Genomic DNA, 14,637 nt, shown 5'->3' on the forward strand with positions numbered 1-14,637 from the left:
AAAAAATATCATTTCCACATGTGAAAATATTTGTTTTATATCTTACATTTTGAGATTTCTGTTGGTGTAAACTTAATCAGAGCGACCGATTTATTACTGAAAGCAATGATAATAGAAACTAAACATCTCCTTTGAAAAATCAGTAATTAGAAACCGAACAGTTACTGACATGTTCTGAGTGTTTTTGAGCCTCAGGGTGAATAAAGCTCATGACTTTAGCCTGATGGATACACTCTCCTCTGTCCTAGCGTCTGAGCACTGAGCATGCTGGGAATGCCGCTGCTGTCTTACTGTTTGAAAGTGGGGCAGAATTATTTGGGTGTTTTAAAGTTTTGATGAATGTGTTGACGTGTGGTGGTGGTGGTAATGCAGAGCTTTAGCGCCTCCACGTGGATGCTGACTGAACTGCAGTTTCATTCATGAAACTGAAGGTAAAACGCTGCATCAGCTCCATTTTCTGCAGAGTCTTTGAAAAAGCTGCATTTAGTTTAGTCATTGAGTATCTGTCACACCAAACCGACTGATCATAAATGAAGAGGAAACTGTTGAGTGTGGTGTTCAGCTTACAGGAAAACAGATGTATAACAACAGCTCGATGATCACACAGGATTACTGATTCCGTCTGACTGTTTGAGAGCTTCACCTTAAACCTAGCTCTTACCATTGTAGTCAAACAGCTCAATCTCTGTCTTTCTGATCATCAGACTTGTGTTTGGTTTATTCAGGTGGGCAGCTTCAAATTTCAGTCAAGCTTGAAGGTGTCAGTTTTGGATCAGGGTCTTCTTTCTTTATCACCACCTCTCAGTCCTCTCAGCTGTATTCAACCCTGGACCTTCTTACTGTAAGGGGACAGAGCTAGCAGTTCACTGCTACACCACCTGGAGTCAGAACCAAAGGAGTCAAGCTAGTTTATAAAGTGGGTCCACATCAGAAATGCTCCAACTTCAGTCACAGACTGTTCTGTCTGCTCTTTATGCTCTGTGTTGTAACAGCACATATCAGGCAACATTTTATTCTCACTTGAATCACAGTAATGCAAACATTTTGTGAAATAATCGTTGCACTGCATGAAGACCAAAGATCTTAACACCATCTACCATCATGTTCGCTTCTTTACTGCCGTGCAAAGAAAAGAGACCCAGCATGCTTTTCCTTTTGTATGACATCACAGAGATGTTTGGGAAAATGACCTATCAGAGGCTGAAATACATCAACAGAGGTGCACTCATTTCACTGTAGCTTATGCTCAGCATAGGTCATGATTGTCTCCTCCAGTATAAATGACTCAAAACACAGTGTATATACTGTGTCCCAGTCTTTCATTTACAATCAGGTTAACTTTGGTATCTTCATCATAAACACACTGAAGTTCTTCTTCTTTACACCTTTACAGGAATAAGCTTCATAGTGTGTCTGTGGGATCTTTGGTGTATTCAAATTTATTTGTCTTCAGGTTTTTCTAAGTGGGCGAAATCTGAAGAATCCATGATGCTCCACGTTGCTGTGCGAAAGAACAAAAACCCAGATATACCTGCTGTTGTTCAGACCCTCTGAAAATGGCAAATCTCAGTTTACACAAACTGCTGCTGACCTCACAGCCGGGCTGACCTCTGACTCTCTGCTCTCTTAGATATGGTGACATGGTGCCAAAGACCATTATGGGGAAGATCTTTGGTTCCATCTGCTCTTTGAGTGGCGTGTTGGTCATCGCTCTGCCGGTCCCCGTCATCGTGTCCAACTTCAGCCGAATCTACCACCAGAGCCAGCGAGCCGAGAAGAGAAGAGCGCAAAAGGTGAGGACTCCATATTATCCATTCATCCATCCACTGACACAAACTGTCTTCAGAGTGTAATGGGAGGACAGCAGTGACCTGGGATTTAGATGCAGGACATCAGTGTTTTTATGAAGAACTTTTTGTTTCTAATGAGTTTAAAACTTTAACAGAAATTAACAGAATGTGAAGAAATAGTTATGACGTTATGTTCATTAATCAGTGCGGGCAGCTCTCAAGTAATCCCACACTGAACCACACGACTGTGCTGTGACTCTGGAAGCCTCCAGCCTGCCCTGAGGCACGCTAACATTATTGTTATATTAGTGTTAGATGAACATCTGTACAGACATGATGTTCCTGGAATACATACCTGATTAATTTTAGCAGTTGAAAGCGCTCAGACTGCAGCTTTAAAAACTAACACAGAAACTTTAGAAGTCTGCAGTCATTTCAGATCTACAGACCAGAATGTAATGCTGGTCATCACACTGAACCTTTCTGGTAAGACGCTGCCACCGTGTGGTGAACGTATTCATTGCATATTTGCAGAGGTGTTTACAGAGAGCAACTGTGGATGTGGGTGTGTTTACAGCTGTGAGTGTTCAGAGAGAAATCCAGAGTATCTCTGAGAGGAAGCAGGGCACTTCTGAAGTAAGAGGGCCGGCTGCTGCAGAAGGTCACTCACACATCAGTGTGGTGACAGTAGTTTGTTCTAATTTTGAAATCTGAGTTTGTGCACAACCCACAGGAGAAAAGAGAGGAAGACACAGAGAGCAGGAAGCTGTCCAGGCTTTACTTCCTCCCAGCATCAACAAATGAGTTTTCTGGTTGTGCTGGAGACCTTTGTTTACCCCACTGGGAGTCAGAGAGAAACACCATGTTGGAAAGTTACAGAGAAGCAGCTGAATCATGTTTCTGTCTGCAGCCTGAAGCCTGCAGAAGATCTCTGAAGAATAAATATTATCAGATTCATACAACACATCTTCTACTGAGCAAAGCTTTTATGTTCTCTCATGCACATCATCAGTCACTCAGCTTCTGTCTGCAGAAACCATCAGCATCACATACATGAACTTATTATCTGTGCAAATTAGAGTTGATGCTTCAAACTGAACCTAAAGAAACTTTGGGAAAGCTCATTTTACACCTACATATTCACACCACTTGTGCTCACTTACCTTTAACCGGTAAATAAAACACCCTTGGCTCAATTTATGTTGGGATAATCTGTCAGAGATCATGAAAATCCTGCTGACCACATCAGTGTCAGCTGTGAGGATGCAGTTCAAATTTGACATTTACACAAAGTTTGGATAGATTTTGATTGATTGGGAAATGAGTGGCTGCAGACACCCTGACGTTCTTCCACAGATTCTTGAAGGATTTAAAGACACTTGTTGCTGCACAGATGTGTCATCTAAATGGAGGTGATGCTCAAAGTGTTCATCCAAATTTTTAAAGGTTCACACAGCTCACGGAGCTCAGCTGGCTGCTCACCGGGTCATATTGCCCTTTGGTGGTGTTCTTCTCCAATACAGCGTTCCCCACCCCCGGGTGTGAAATTGATGGTTTTCAGGGCTTTATCGGTAACTCAGTTTTCCTGCATCTTTTCCCGCTTTGTAGTTGTGTCTAATTTTTGAAAGAAATATTTAAGAGTTACCATAGCTACCAGAGAGCATTAAGGGGCAGAGAGGAGGATATTACTCTCAATGTTGTTGTCGCATTTCAGGAGGACGCTGCTAATAAAGTTACACAATTACACAGTGAATTCGCGTTTATTATGATATTTACAAAATACCACAGTTTTTGTCTTGGTTTTTTCCATTTTATTTTGTTGTTCTTATCCGCGACACCTTAAAGGTCGGTCCGTGAAAATATTGTCTGACATTAAACCGCTCCGTGGCACAAAAAATGTTGGGGACCGCTGTCAATCTGAAAATCATGTTATCCGGATAAATTAATATGATTATTCTTCCCCAAACCCACAAACCTAATTTAGTGTTGGTGTCTGTCTTGCAGTTTCTGTGTAATAGTTCCTGAGACTGACATTAATCAGGATTACATTACAATGTAAACATGGACAAACCAGGCCAAGAGGCAAGTGATCAGTCAAGTGATCTTGCATTTAGCCAGTAGGGGTGCTATTTTTGTAACTTACGTTGAAGCTTGCCACACGCCTTTTTCACTTTTTGCTGTTTATGTGCACTGCTTCATCAGCTGCTCATCACACAAGCCAACACTTTGTTTGCAAGCAGAAGTTATTAAAAAGGACAGCTTATGTCCAGATATTGACATCTTTGATATTTTGATATTTTCTTCACTGAAGTGACTTTCTGAATGCAGAAGATATGATTTGCTCACATTAGTTACCTTGTTAGTTTGGTTCTGGGTGTTTTGTTGGATTATCAGACTCAGTTTTCGTGGACGTCAAAGGCTGAGATAAACATGAGCAGATGAAGGACGGCAGCAAATGGGATCTGAATCTTTGCAGCTTCTGTTTTCATGTTCACATCTAATCCTCCTGCAAGTTTGTTTTAGTGACCATGGTGGTGAGCCTGTGTTTGTGTTCCCACTTACAGTTGATCGCTCACAAACCTATGTGTGTTCACAAACAAAAAACCAGGCTTGCTAGAATTCGAGCAGTGAAGAGTGGAGGCGCTAACGCTTATTTGCAGTACAAACGCAGCCGGCTGATTATTGACCCTGAGGAGGAGGTAACCGTGGACATGCAGTGGTGGTGCTGTTGTTTGTTCTCTTGGTTTCTCATCTTTTCTGTCTCATATCCAGCTGTGAGGAGCATGCTGAGGGCTGCTTTCATTGTGCTTTCATCTGTGTGTGTGTGTGTGTGCGCTTCAGCAGTGACATGTTTTTGGATCAATGTAATGATAAAGCTGTGCTCTCATTTCAAAACTCCAGCCTTTTACATTAGTTTCTCTTTACCTGCCAAACAAGAGCGCTGAAGGTTCAGGTGGTTCCAGCTCCCAGATACCTGACAAACAGCAAACTCTGATGGACCCTTTCTTCTTCGCTGTTAAAGTGATCCATCTCTAAGTTCACAGCTCAGCACAGATATGGTAGAAGACCTGACTGACTATGGCTACATCCTGATATCCCCACAACATGTCCACAAGACTCTGGAGGGTCTAGAATCTAAAGCGGAGTAACATAGGCAGATACACCGTGACTCTTTGCAAAGCAAAAACCTACATTTCTTTGGTTTATTTTTGTGATCAATGAGGCCAAATTACAAGCAAAATTCGGATGACAGAAGCATCATTTTCTTTGTGGGGTTTTATACAGCACCACATATCAGTAGAATTAAAATAAAAAATAAAGATAAGAATCTAAGTCCAAGGACATTAAAACTGTACTTCAGTGAAGTACATAAGTAACTCTGCTGAGTTACATCTCACTGGTTCCATCCCTGCTGTTGGAATATAAGAGGGCTCTAGGCCATTGGCAGTGGTGGGAGGGGAACAAGCTATAACCTTCTAATTCCTCAAAACTCCAAACTTCCTCAACACAAGCAGAAAGTGACAGCCTTGTTACTTACCCTACATTTACCCTGCAAAGTCTGGACTTTCTCTGTAAAACAGTCTCATATCAGCACTAAATAGAGTAAAGGTAATATGATCTTTGGCTTTAGACCGGATGTTTGGAGATCATTTCTGATCCAGTGTCTGGACAGAGTTTGCTCTTCTTTTTTAAATGAAAGTGTTTTATTGTGAATTTAGCCTGTGTTAGCTGGTCCTCATCTGGTCCTTGCTCATGTGTTTAGCTGACTGAAATGTTGATGCTGAAGTGTCCATGATGAATTCATCTTCATCCTGTTTCTATCACTGTCTGTCTGTAGCCTGTCTGTAGTGTTCTGTCTTTTCACATCCTTCTTAGCTTTGCTCACAGTCTGAAAAACAAAATACCCGTCAGTCACTAACTAACTCACATGTGCATGATCTGATCCTTTGCTGTGTGGGGGTGCCTTACCTGACCAACAGGAAGTTCTCTACACCTCCACCTCTCAGTGTCTCTCCTACTCTCTGCTCTGTCTTCTTCCTCTTTTGTTTTGTTCCTTTGACTTGAGCCCTACCATGCAGCTCTGCTGTTAGGAGATGATTACCTGCGCGATTCATGACATCATCAGTAATAGTGTTGGACTTCATTGACTTGTGGAGGAATGAAATTGGGCTGAACTGCATGTCAATCGCCCAGCCAATCCGCATGCAACTGGGCAGAGTCAATGTAAAGCAAAACTTTGGAATGAAGTCTTGTTAATATTTCAAAAGCTGTGTTGCTTCTGCCCAGCATAGGGGCTCATGATTTTGACTCTTCCTTTGGCAGCAGCTGAGCTTCTGAGCTCCACGTGATTGGTTACTCTTCTGCCCACCTGGGTCACATTCAGTCTGAACTCCAGAGTTATACAAGCTCTGGAGGCTCTCTTGGGTTAAATGAGGCTGGAGTCAAACCACAGAAGTAAAACAAAAGCTGCTGAATGGCTGCTGTTGGTAGCCTTGGTTTGATCCAGTGAGTGATCCATCATTTTCACACTAACTTGAGAACAGGAAGGAATTGTGGCTAAGATGGAAATGCTGAGGTTTGGCAGATTTTGGTGGAAATATTAGCCTTGCTCAGGTGTTTCTCTGTAAATGATGGGGTCGCTGAGGTCATGTGTTTTGTGTTTATGTCTTGAAGGCATCCAAAGAAGCAGGACAGGCGCTGGTGTGTAAGGCCAACCCTAACTTCGAGGTGCATCATCATCATCTCTTGAACTGCCTGGAAAAGACCACGGTGAGGAGGCAGACACACACACACACACACACACACACACACACACACACACACACACACACACACACACACACACACTTTATTTGACCAACTGATTAACAGTTTACTCCTTTACATGTTTTCCCAGATTTTATAGATTTAACACATTAAAAAAAATTCTCAATAACTTCAAAGAGCCTAAATTGAATCTAAATCATTATATTTTTAATTAATGAGAATGACTATCATTTACCTTACCTGGAGATTAATTTTTTTCCAATTTTTCAGCAGTAAACAAAAAATATTCAGTTTGATTGTTTACTGTTTGAATTTGGACATCTATCTAGTTCAGGGGTGCCCAATCCTGGTCCTCGAGAGCTACTATCCTGCAGCTTTTAGATGCATCCCTACTCCAACACAGCTGAATCAAATGGTTTGATCTCTTCAGCATGCCATCATGTTTGGCAAAGGCCTGATAACAAGCCATTCATTTGATTCAGGTGTGTGGGAACAAGGATGCATCTAAAAGCTGCAGGACGGTAGCTCTCGAGGACCAGGATTGGGCACCCCTGATCTAGTTCATAGCAGATTCTCCTTTACCTGCCATCCTGTAAAACTGCAGCTTTGCTTTTTCTCAGAATCACGAGTTTGTAGATGAGAAGACGTATGAGGCGACCTGCAAGGATGTTACACTGCTGAAGCAGGTTTCTTGCTCTTCCTCCATCTCATCCTCTTCAACTCATGGCCTAAGCTCCTGCTGTGGCCGCAGGAAGAGGAAGACCTTCAACGTCCCAAACTCCAACATGTCTGTGGGTCTGCAGGGCAGTCTCCAGGAGCTGAGCACCATCCAGATCAGGGAGCGACCACTAACCAACAGGTATGTTAGACAGCACTGCAACTCTGTTTTTTACAGTCATACGGTTACATCCAACATTTACATCTCTTTGTTTACTTCTAGTCATATTTGATCTCCATAAAGAAATAAAATCACCCAGAAGACATGACTGTGAAAATTGCAGGGGGTCCTACTGACTTTAAGGATATTCCAGAAGGTTACAAAGGTTCTTCTGAAGGGTCTTAAGTTCCTGATGAGCTTCCAGTATCTACGTGGACTTTGCAAAAGTCATTAAGAAAAAAAGAAAAATTCTTAAGAACATTTACAGCGCATGATCCTTGAAGAAAGCTCTACCAGGAGCTACCAGAGATTTCACAAGCCCTTTAACCTGATCGGCTCCGGGTACCGGGGGCAAAAGGAACGAGTTCACGTATAATTGGTTATAACACGGGGTCAGAAATATAAGTCCTGACGTGTGATATCCACAGAAACCTCTGAATCTCAGCTAAACTCTCATATAAACCATTTCTACAACCACCAAACACAACTAAAACAAGCCATGATTAAAAGAGCAGCTAGGTAAATGCCAAATGTCCGCTAAACAAACAAAACCAGAGATTCTTCAGATTCATGTAACTATAACACCATGTAACACCAAGTTTCACCACACTCTGACCAAAATTCACTGAATGAGCCGCAAAAGAAGACCACAAAAACGCATAGCGGCGCAAATGCGCTAAGACAGAAATTGGCTTACCGTCCCGATTTCCTCCGTTACTTTCACCAGTAGCTGGTAGCCTCATGTTTATCAGCAGTTTCCACGGCTAACTAGCCAGATCAGAGCCATTTTCTGTCAACAACCTCCATTTTAGACCCACCTACAGACACGTGACTAGACAGACGCCACATGCAGTAAATTTGGGACCACGTGGGGTTTGGCCTTGTAACTTCTGAGTGGTTGAAGTAACGTGAGTGTGGCATCATTACTGTGATCCTATTGGCTCAAACGATTAAAAAGAGGTGTCAATTATGCAAATTGGCCAAAAGAAACCAAAGTTACAGTCCCATCAGAGTTTAAAGGGCCAGAGACGCTCCATGCCCACGGCAGAAAAGCGCCATTGCCATGTAAATGTGTGGTTAAAAAAATATTCAAAAACACGCATTTTTAGGCCTGTTAATAAAATTAAATAATTTCTGCTCTTTAATACCTACAAAATTCAACTAACATAGTGTCCAATGTGTGCCAAAATTGGACATTTTTGTACAATGTCTAGATATTTATGTATTGACAGTGCTGTAATTTTTCACTTTTTCACTTTTCTTTCTTTTTTTTTTTTTCTTTTTTTTTTGTGTGTCCCGTTTGGATCTTTAGCCATCAGAATTGTTGTCTTAAGGCCAAGAAAGATGCCAAGCGGATTTATTTTACCAAGTGGATCATCATGGCCTTGCCATATTGGTCCATTTGATTGACCTTTATTTTAATTATGAATTTATTTTATTTTCAGTTGCTACAAACGGGACAGACATGACTGGGGGATAGGACAGGGAGAAAGAATGAAAGAGAGGGAGAGAGAGAAAACCAAAGGGGAGAAGAGACGGTGAGAAGGGGGGGAAGAAAGAAAAAAAACAAACAAACACCTGGGTCATCTGTATGGAGAAAAAAAACAGAAGAGAAAGCAAACAACAAAGAGCAACATAATAAAAAAACAGCACCATCACAATAAACTAGCTAGCAGTAGATAACAGTAGATATTAAATAATAAACGATATTGTGCAGCACGCAAGATAGACAGCGCACAATGTGCTTTAAGGCAGCAGCCAAGAAAGCTTTAGTCCGTGTCTGTGAACACCCGTGTGTACACCTGTGTGCATACCTGTGTGGATCAGCATGCTTGTATTCCATTTCACTGTTTCACTTTAGAAACATAAATCTTTGCACATATGATGTTTATATGTTGGTTACTGAATTTCTGGAATGAAATATGAACGGAGTCACATTTTAAAATGGTTATATGCTACAAAATAAATAAAAAAAATTCGGTGAGGATAAAATCTACTTACATTTTCTGTGTTCCAGTCTCAGTAACTTTGACACAGTAATATCTGCTGCAATATTTACACCTCTGATGAAATTTTGATACCAAGATTGTATACACAGAGTTTGTAATTGCAGAGAAATACTCAATTGTTGGCATTTTATTTTCGAACAGGAAACTCAGAAAACCCTTTGGGGTCCATCAGGTTAAAGGAAAAAAAACAGACACTCTTGCAAAGGTTCTAGATGTATGGAAGTGGATTTAATTGGAGATAAAGCATCGGAATTTCAGGAGCAGGACCACGCCTCCAAACACGCTCCTTCGGATTCTTATCTATATATGTTCCCCCAGTTCTACAAGCTGTTCATTCTCTATTTTTATGCTTAAGGACAACAGATGGAAATTAGCCCTTGGCTATAATCTGGTATGTTTACATTCATGTAATTTTTTTTTTTTACATTTATGTTCATTAACATGCACTGTCCTAAATAAATAAATAAATAAATTTACATGCCCCAGCCTCCTCCCTCCCCTTTTATATTCTTTAACTTCACTTCTATTTAGTACATGGGGACCCGCTAGGCCTGGAAGCCGCTGTCCCCTTCGAGGCCTTCCCCAAACCACAACTCAATTCACGTCCAAGCCATTCACCTTTATCTACTAAAACACTGTCACACCTAAAATAAGGACGTGGGCTCAGCTAGTGACATTATTTTTAGAGGATTTGATCCTGCTAGAGATACCAAAAGTACTTTTAGAAAAGGTCATTTTAGTTAAATGTTTTTATAGATTTTAAAGTGGTCTTTATGCAAGTTTCAGGATTCCAAGTATTAGAGGTTGAGTTTATTTTGGAAATTTTGGTGCGTTTGAGGAGTTTTCAGGAATGAGGGCATTTTAGAGCTGTCAGTACAGGCATGTGAGCTATCTTTACTGGAAGCATTGGATGATGTAGAGGAGGCTCTATCCTTTCTTTTAGAGCTTCTGGAATTAGGTTTACATGATCTGCACTTTTACACAAAGGTCGTGTTCATCAATCAATCTGAGTAAAACTTCAAGTATTAAAATTCAGTACTGACAAATCCAAACCTTTTTGTATACCTCAGTTGTAAAATTAGTATAAATGACTTAAAATTGGTGCAGAAAAAAAGAACTGAGCAAGAGATGTAATTCTTTAACCTTGATTTAGATAAAAAAAAATATAATTCAGATGATAAAATATAATTTGAATTTTAATGTAAAATCATTTACATTTACATTCTTATAAACCCAAATTTTCTTCACAACAGAACATAAAAAACATATTAAATGTTTAAACTGAGACTGAGAAGCATGGGATGGGCCAACATAGGAGTGGAGAAGTCAGCAGTACTAAAAGGGAACTGAGATGAATTGATGTGTTTACAACTGAAACACATGACAGGAAGTTGAACTAAAGTCCATTTGAACTGCTCAAAATTCACCTTTGCTTGTGAAGACTAAGTACTAAGTATCTCTCCTTTGCCTCTCTCTAGTCGTTCCAGTCGATCCAGTCTCAATGCCAAATTTGAGGAGACAGTTCCTTTAAACTGTGACCAACCCTACATCACCTCCGCTATCATCAGCATGCCCACGCCACCTGGCACCACCCCTGAAGGTGATGAATCTACCAGCTCCACTGACTACTCCCAGGCCAACATTGTGCGGGTGTCTGCACTTTAGGCCCCAAAAAGACCCTCCCACACTACCACCCACTGCGCTGGAAGACGGCAGGCGTTGGCGGTCTACAGCTTGAACCACACCAGACTCAGAGTAGGCTTTGGTAGCTGCATCATGTGTCCACAATGGAAGTGATGGGTTAGCTTAAATGCTTCAGACCTGCCGTGGAGAAGCAGGTCTACAGGTCACACTAAAACTGACTCTGATTTGGACTGTAGTTGTTTATTGTTCTCTCTTTTTCTTCTGGGAGGATTTTTCCGCTGGCAAAATAGCAGCCGCCTGACTGAAGGTGGATCTCTGCTTCTTGCTGAGAGGACATCACCACCACCAACGTATCTTTGTCCTGAATGGTGGCTTAGCGAGCCAGCACTAAGACACCATTGGATCATTCTGAAATATGTTTAGCACAGAGACTGGCAGCTGGGGTCAACGCTTCACATTCATTATATGTTGAATCCTCTTAGTCAGTTACTAGTCCATTTAGCTGAATTTGACTGTCTGGAGGTGGACTTTAGAGCCAGAAGCTTAATCTGAGCTAACCAGACTTGTGTTTTAATCAAGCTTTAACCTTTTAAATTACCTGCATTACTTTCATATTAGGTCTACCGTACTCCTTTGAAAGATAATGTAGAAAATACATAAAGCATCAGACACAGCGTTTAGTTTAGGCTCAGAGGTCCTCAGCTGATTTGAACTTTATCTCCAATCACTGGAATTCAGTTAGCTGGGCTTGCAGTCTTTGTGCTAAGTTAGACTAAACCTGTCCCAGTAGAAACCAGGATGAGACGGATGGTGACGGAGGGTTTATCATCACACTGTCACACTTCTGAACCTGACAGACCCTCTGTGTTTGTAGAAAATGTTCTGAGGACATGTTGAAGGTTGGGACTTGCCATTTGTTTTGCAGTCTTCTGAGTCTCTTTTATAAGTACATATTTGTCCTGGGTGGAGGCTGTTTGTCGCTAAAGACTTCAGCGTTTGTCCTATCATGGGTGGGACAGCAGATATTTACAGCCTGCACCCAGTGATGAAATATATCATGTAATGCATTATTATTATTATTATTATTATTATTATTATTATTATTTTCACGTTATTTTCTTTCAGTCATCATATTTTTTGTTATTATTATTTATTAGTGTTGGTGAATGGGAAAGTTTATCTTGAGGTGTACGTGCTACAACAGGGAAATTATCTTTTTTTTTTTTTATTTCATTTCATGGATTTTATTTGTTCGATTTTTAATTATCTTTTTATTCTTGTTTTCATTTTTTGAAATAATGATATATTTCCTTTTACCCCACATCAGTAGTTTGTGATCTGCTGGCTACAGCCCTGAACATGTGTTAGCCACAGACAGTGGGCGGGGCTTTTCTTCTGAAAAGATGTGAACGATTTATATTTGCAGCTGTCATGAAGAAGAAGAGGATGAGGAAAACAGTGAGCATGCTCAGTATCTGTGCGTTCCTGTCCACGGACCCGTGTGTTTCCATGTAAGCCAGGACGCTCCTCTGCATGCACATCTGGCTGGTGGTGTGAGCAGTTCGGGTTCTAGTACTTATTCTGTAAATATGAGTTTTCTAGCTGACCTTTCTGACTGCCTTCCTCTCTGCTGTACAGAAACACCAAACCGCCATCGTGCAAATGTTGATGTCAATTTGTGATAAGATAATCTTTCTGTTGTTGCACTGGGTCTGGCAGTGATGTGTATTGTAAATCTTGCAGACTGATTTGATGCACTTGTTGCCTGATGTTTTTTTTCTCATTGTTCACCTGAGTGTTGGGTTAGGTGACGGGAAACAGATTTACAGCTCTGACTCTGAGCTGACAGCTGGAACCACAGTTTAAACAGAAAATGGGCAAACCACCAGTTACCCACAAAAACAACCACAACAGCAAAAAAAGTGCTTTTTTTTTTGCTGTTGGTGTTTCCATCAACAACCTCTGTTTTACTTTTTGGTTAAAGATTTTAACAAATATTATTTATCTAAAGTACAAATTAACAGATCCCATTGTTTGATGTAAAAATGACCAAAAAAGTGATTTTGTAGTATGGAAAGAAGAGCAATGAGTATAAAATCCAGTGTTAGCTGCCTGTGTAGCTTTCACATGCTTATCTCACAGAGACACGTGAAATGATCGAGCTTCTTCAACTCAGCCAAGTAAATTTGTTGCCTGAATCACATTAAATGGAGACTGAAGTAAAAAATTCAACCAAACATCCAGAAGTAATCTATGATCAGTCTTTTGGTCTCCCTCTTCTGAGTGCGGGCATGGTCACACTGACAGCCTGAAAGCTGCATTTCCTGAAATGTCCAGCAGGCAGCAGTGAGTCAGTACCCACAGACTCGCATGTTAAAACTTTACAGCAGAAATAAACATGTTTACAGCCTGATACGCAAACTGTTTGTCTCTGTAGATATTTCCCCCTTCATTATACCTGTATGTGGGGAAAATGTTTTTATAACTTACCTGATTAAAAACTGTATTAAACAGGTGAGTTATAGACTGTATAATTAGGGGTGTGGTCTCTCTCACTGACATGCAGATGGCCACACACATGTATACTAGGTTTCACCTCAGCTAACTGGAGTCCCTGAACTGGACCTCTGGACAGTGTTTGTGCTGTTGGAGCTTTTTGGAGCATTTTTAATGACATCTTGTGATGAATAACAGGGCTTCTATGAGGTTACTGTACTAACAGACGGTCCAGGAAGGTGGAGCTCCAGTTCTGGTGAAATTCTAGGATTTTATTTGGAATGTTCTGAGAACTACTTAACAGGTATCCGTGTCTGTGTAATGCTCCTCTACTGTCTGTGGATGCAGACTTATCATTAGTTGATAACTTAGAACCAACATAGTAGCCAAATACAATCACTTCTGGAACCAAAAAACAACAACAACATGACAGCAGCTAAAATGCTAACATGATATGTCAGTCCACTGATGGATGATCTCATACTTTCATGGCAGTCTTTGGGTTTTCTTGTATCGTCACATCAGCAACATCAAAGCTCACATGTGCTGTCAACATAGTTGCAACATCTTTAAGCTTTTAGAAAATTATTTTCACATGTTTCTGTGAGGTGAAGTTGGATTAAGTTTATTTCTCAAAAATGCTGAATCAATAAGAAAAAAAAGGGAGAATAAGAAAACATTTCCTGTCTTATGGAATATTTTTAGAGCACTCCAGATTTTTTTATTTGTCTGTCTCTGTCAATAATAATTTATTGTTATTATCTACTCCAAAAACCTTCAATGTGTGGTTTTAAAGGTTTAAAAAGGGTTTAGGGTTCATTTCATTAATGAGTTCTTAGGTTCAGAGTGGTGTTGATGCTGTCTGCTGGGACCCTGATGAATGTTGAATATCTGCTTGTAGATTTTGGTATACAAAAAAAGTTCTTTGAATCTGTGTGACTCATCATGATGTGCCGTACACACCAAGTCTTAAAGCCTCATCATTGCAGAGGTGAAACACCATCAGTTTGTTCCCGTTTTGATACAAAGAAAACAATTTTCTTACGAAACAAAC

General features: G+C 40.6%; 1 protein-coding gene across 1 annotated transcript in view; it reads left to right on the plus strand.

Annotated features, from left to right (window-relative positions):
• LOC101483618 (A-type voltage-gated potassium channel KCND2) overlaps positions 1-13,702 on the plus strand; it is a 104,444-nt gene extending 90,742 nt beyond the window's left edge. The window contains exons 2-5 of the mRNA XM_004564889.3: positions 1,631-1,793; positions 6,465-6,560; positions 7,178-7,416; positions 10,922-13,702. Of these exons, the coding sequence (XP_004564946.1) occupies positions 1,631-1,793; positions 6,465-6,560; positions 7,178-7,416; positions 10,922-11,108 (685 nt within the window). The 3' untranslated portion in view covers positions 11,109-13,702. The remainder of the gene's footprint in view (positions 1-1,630; positions 1,794-6,464; positions 6,561-7,177; positions 7,417-10,921) is intronic.
• The last annotated feature ends 935 nt before the right edge of the window (positions 13,703-14,637 follow it).

Source organism: Maylandia zebra, linkage group LG17 (genome assembly GCF_041146795.1).
Source record: "Maylandia zebra isolate NMK-2024a linkage group LG17, Mzebra_GT3a, whole genome shotgun sequence".
In the NCBI taxonomy this organism is placed as follows: domain Eukaryota; kingdom Metazoa; phylum Chordata; class Actinopteri; order Cichliformes; family Cichlidae; genus Maylandia; species Maylandia zebra.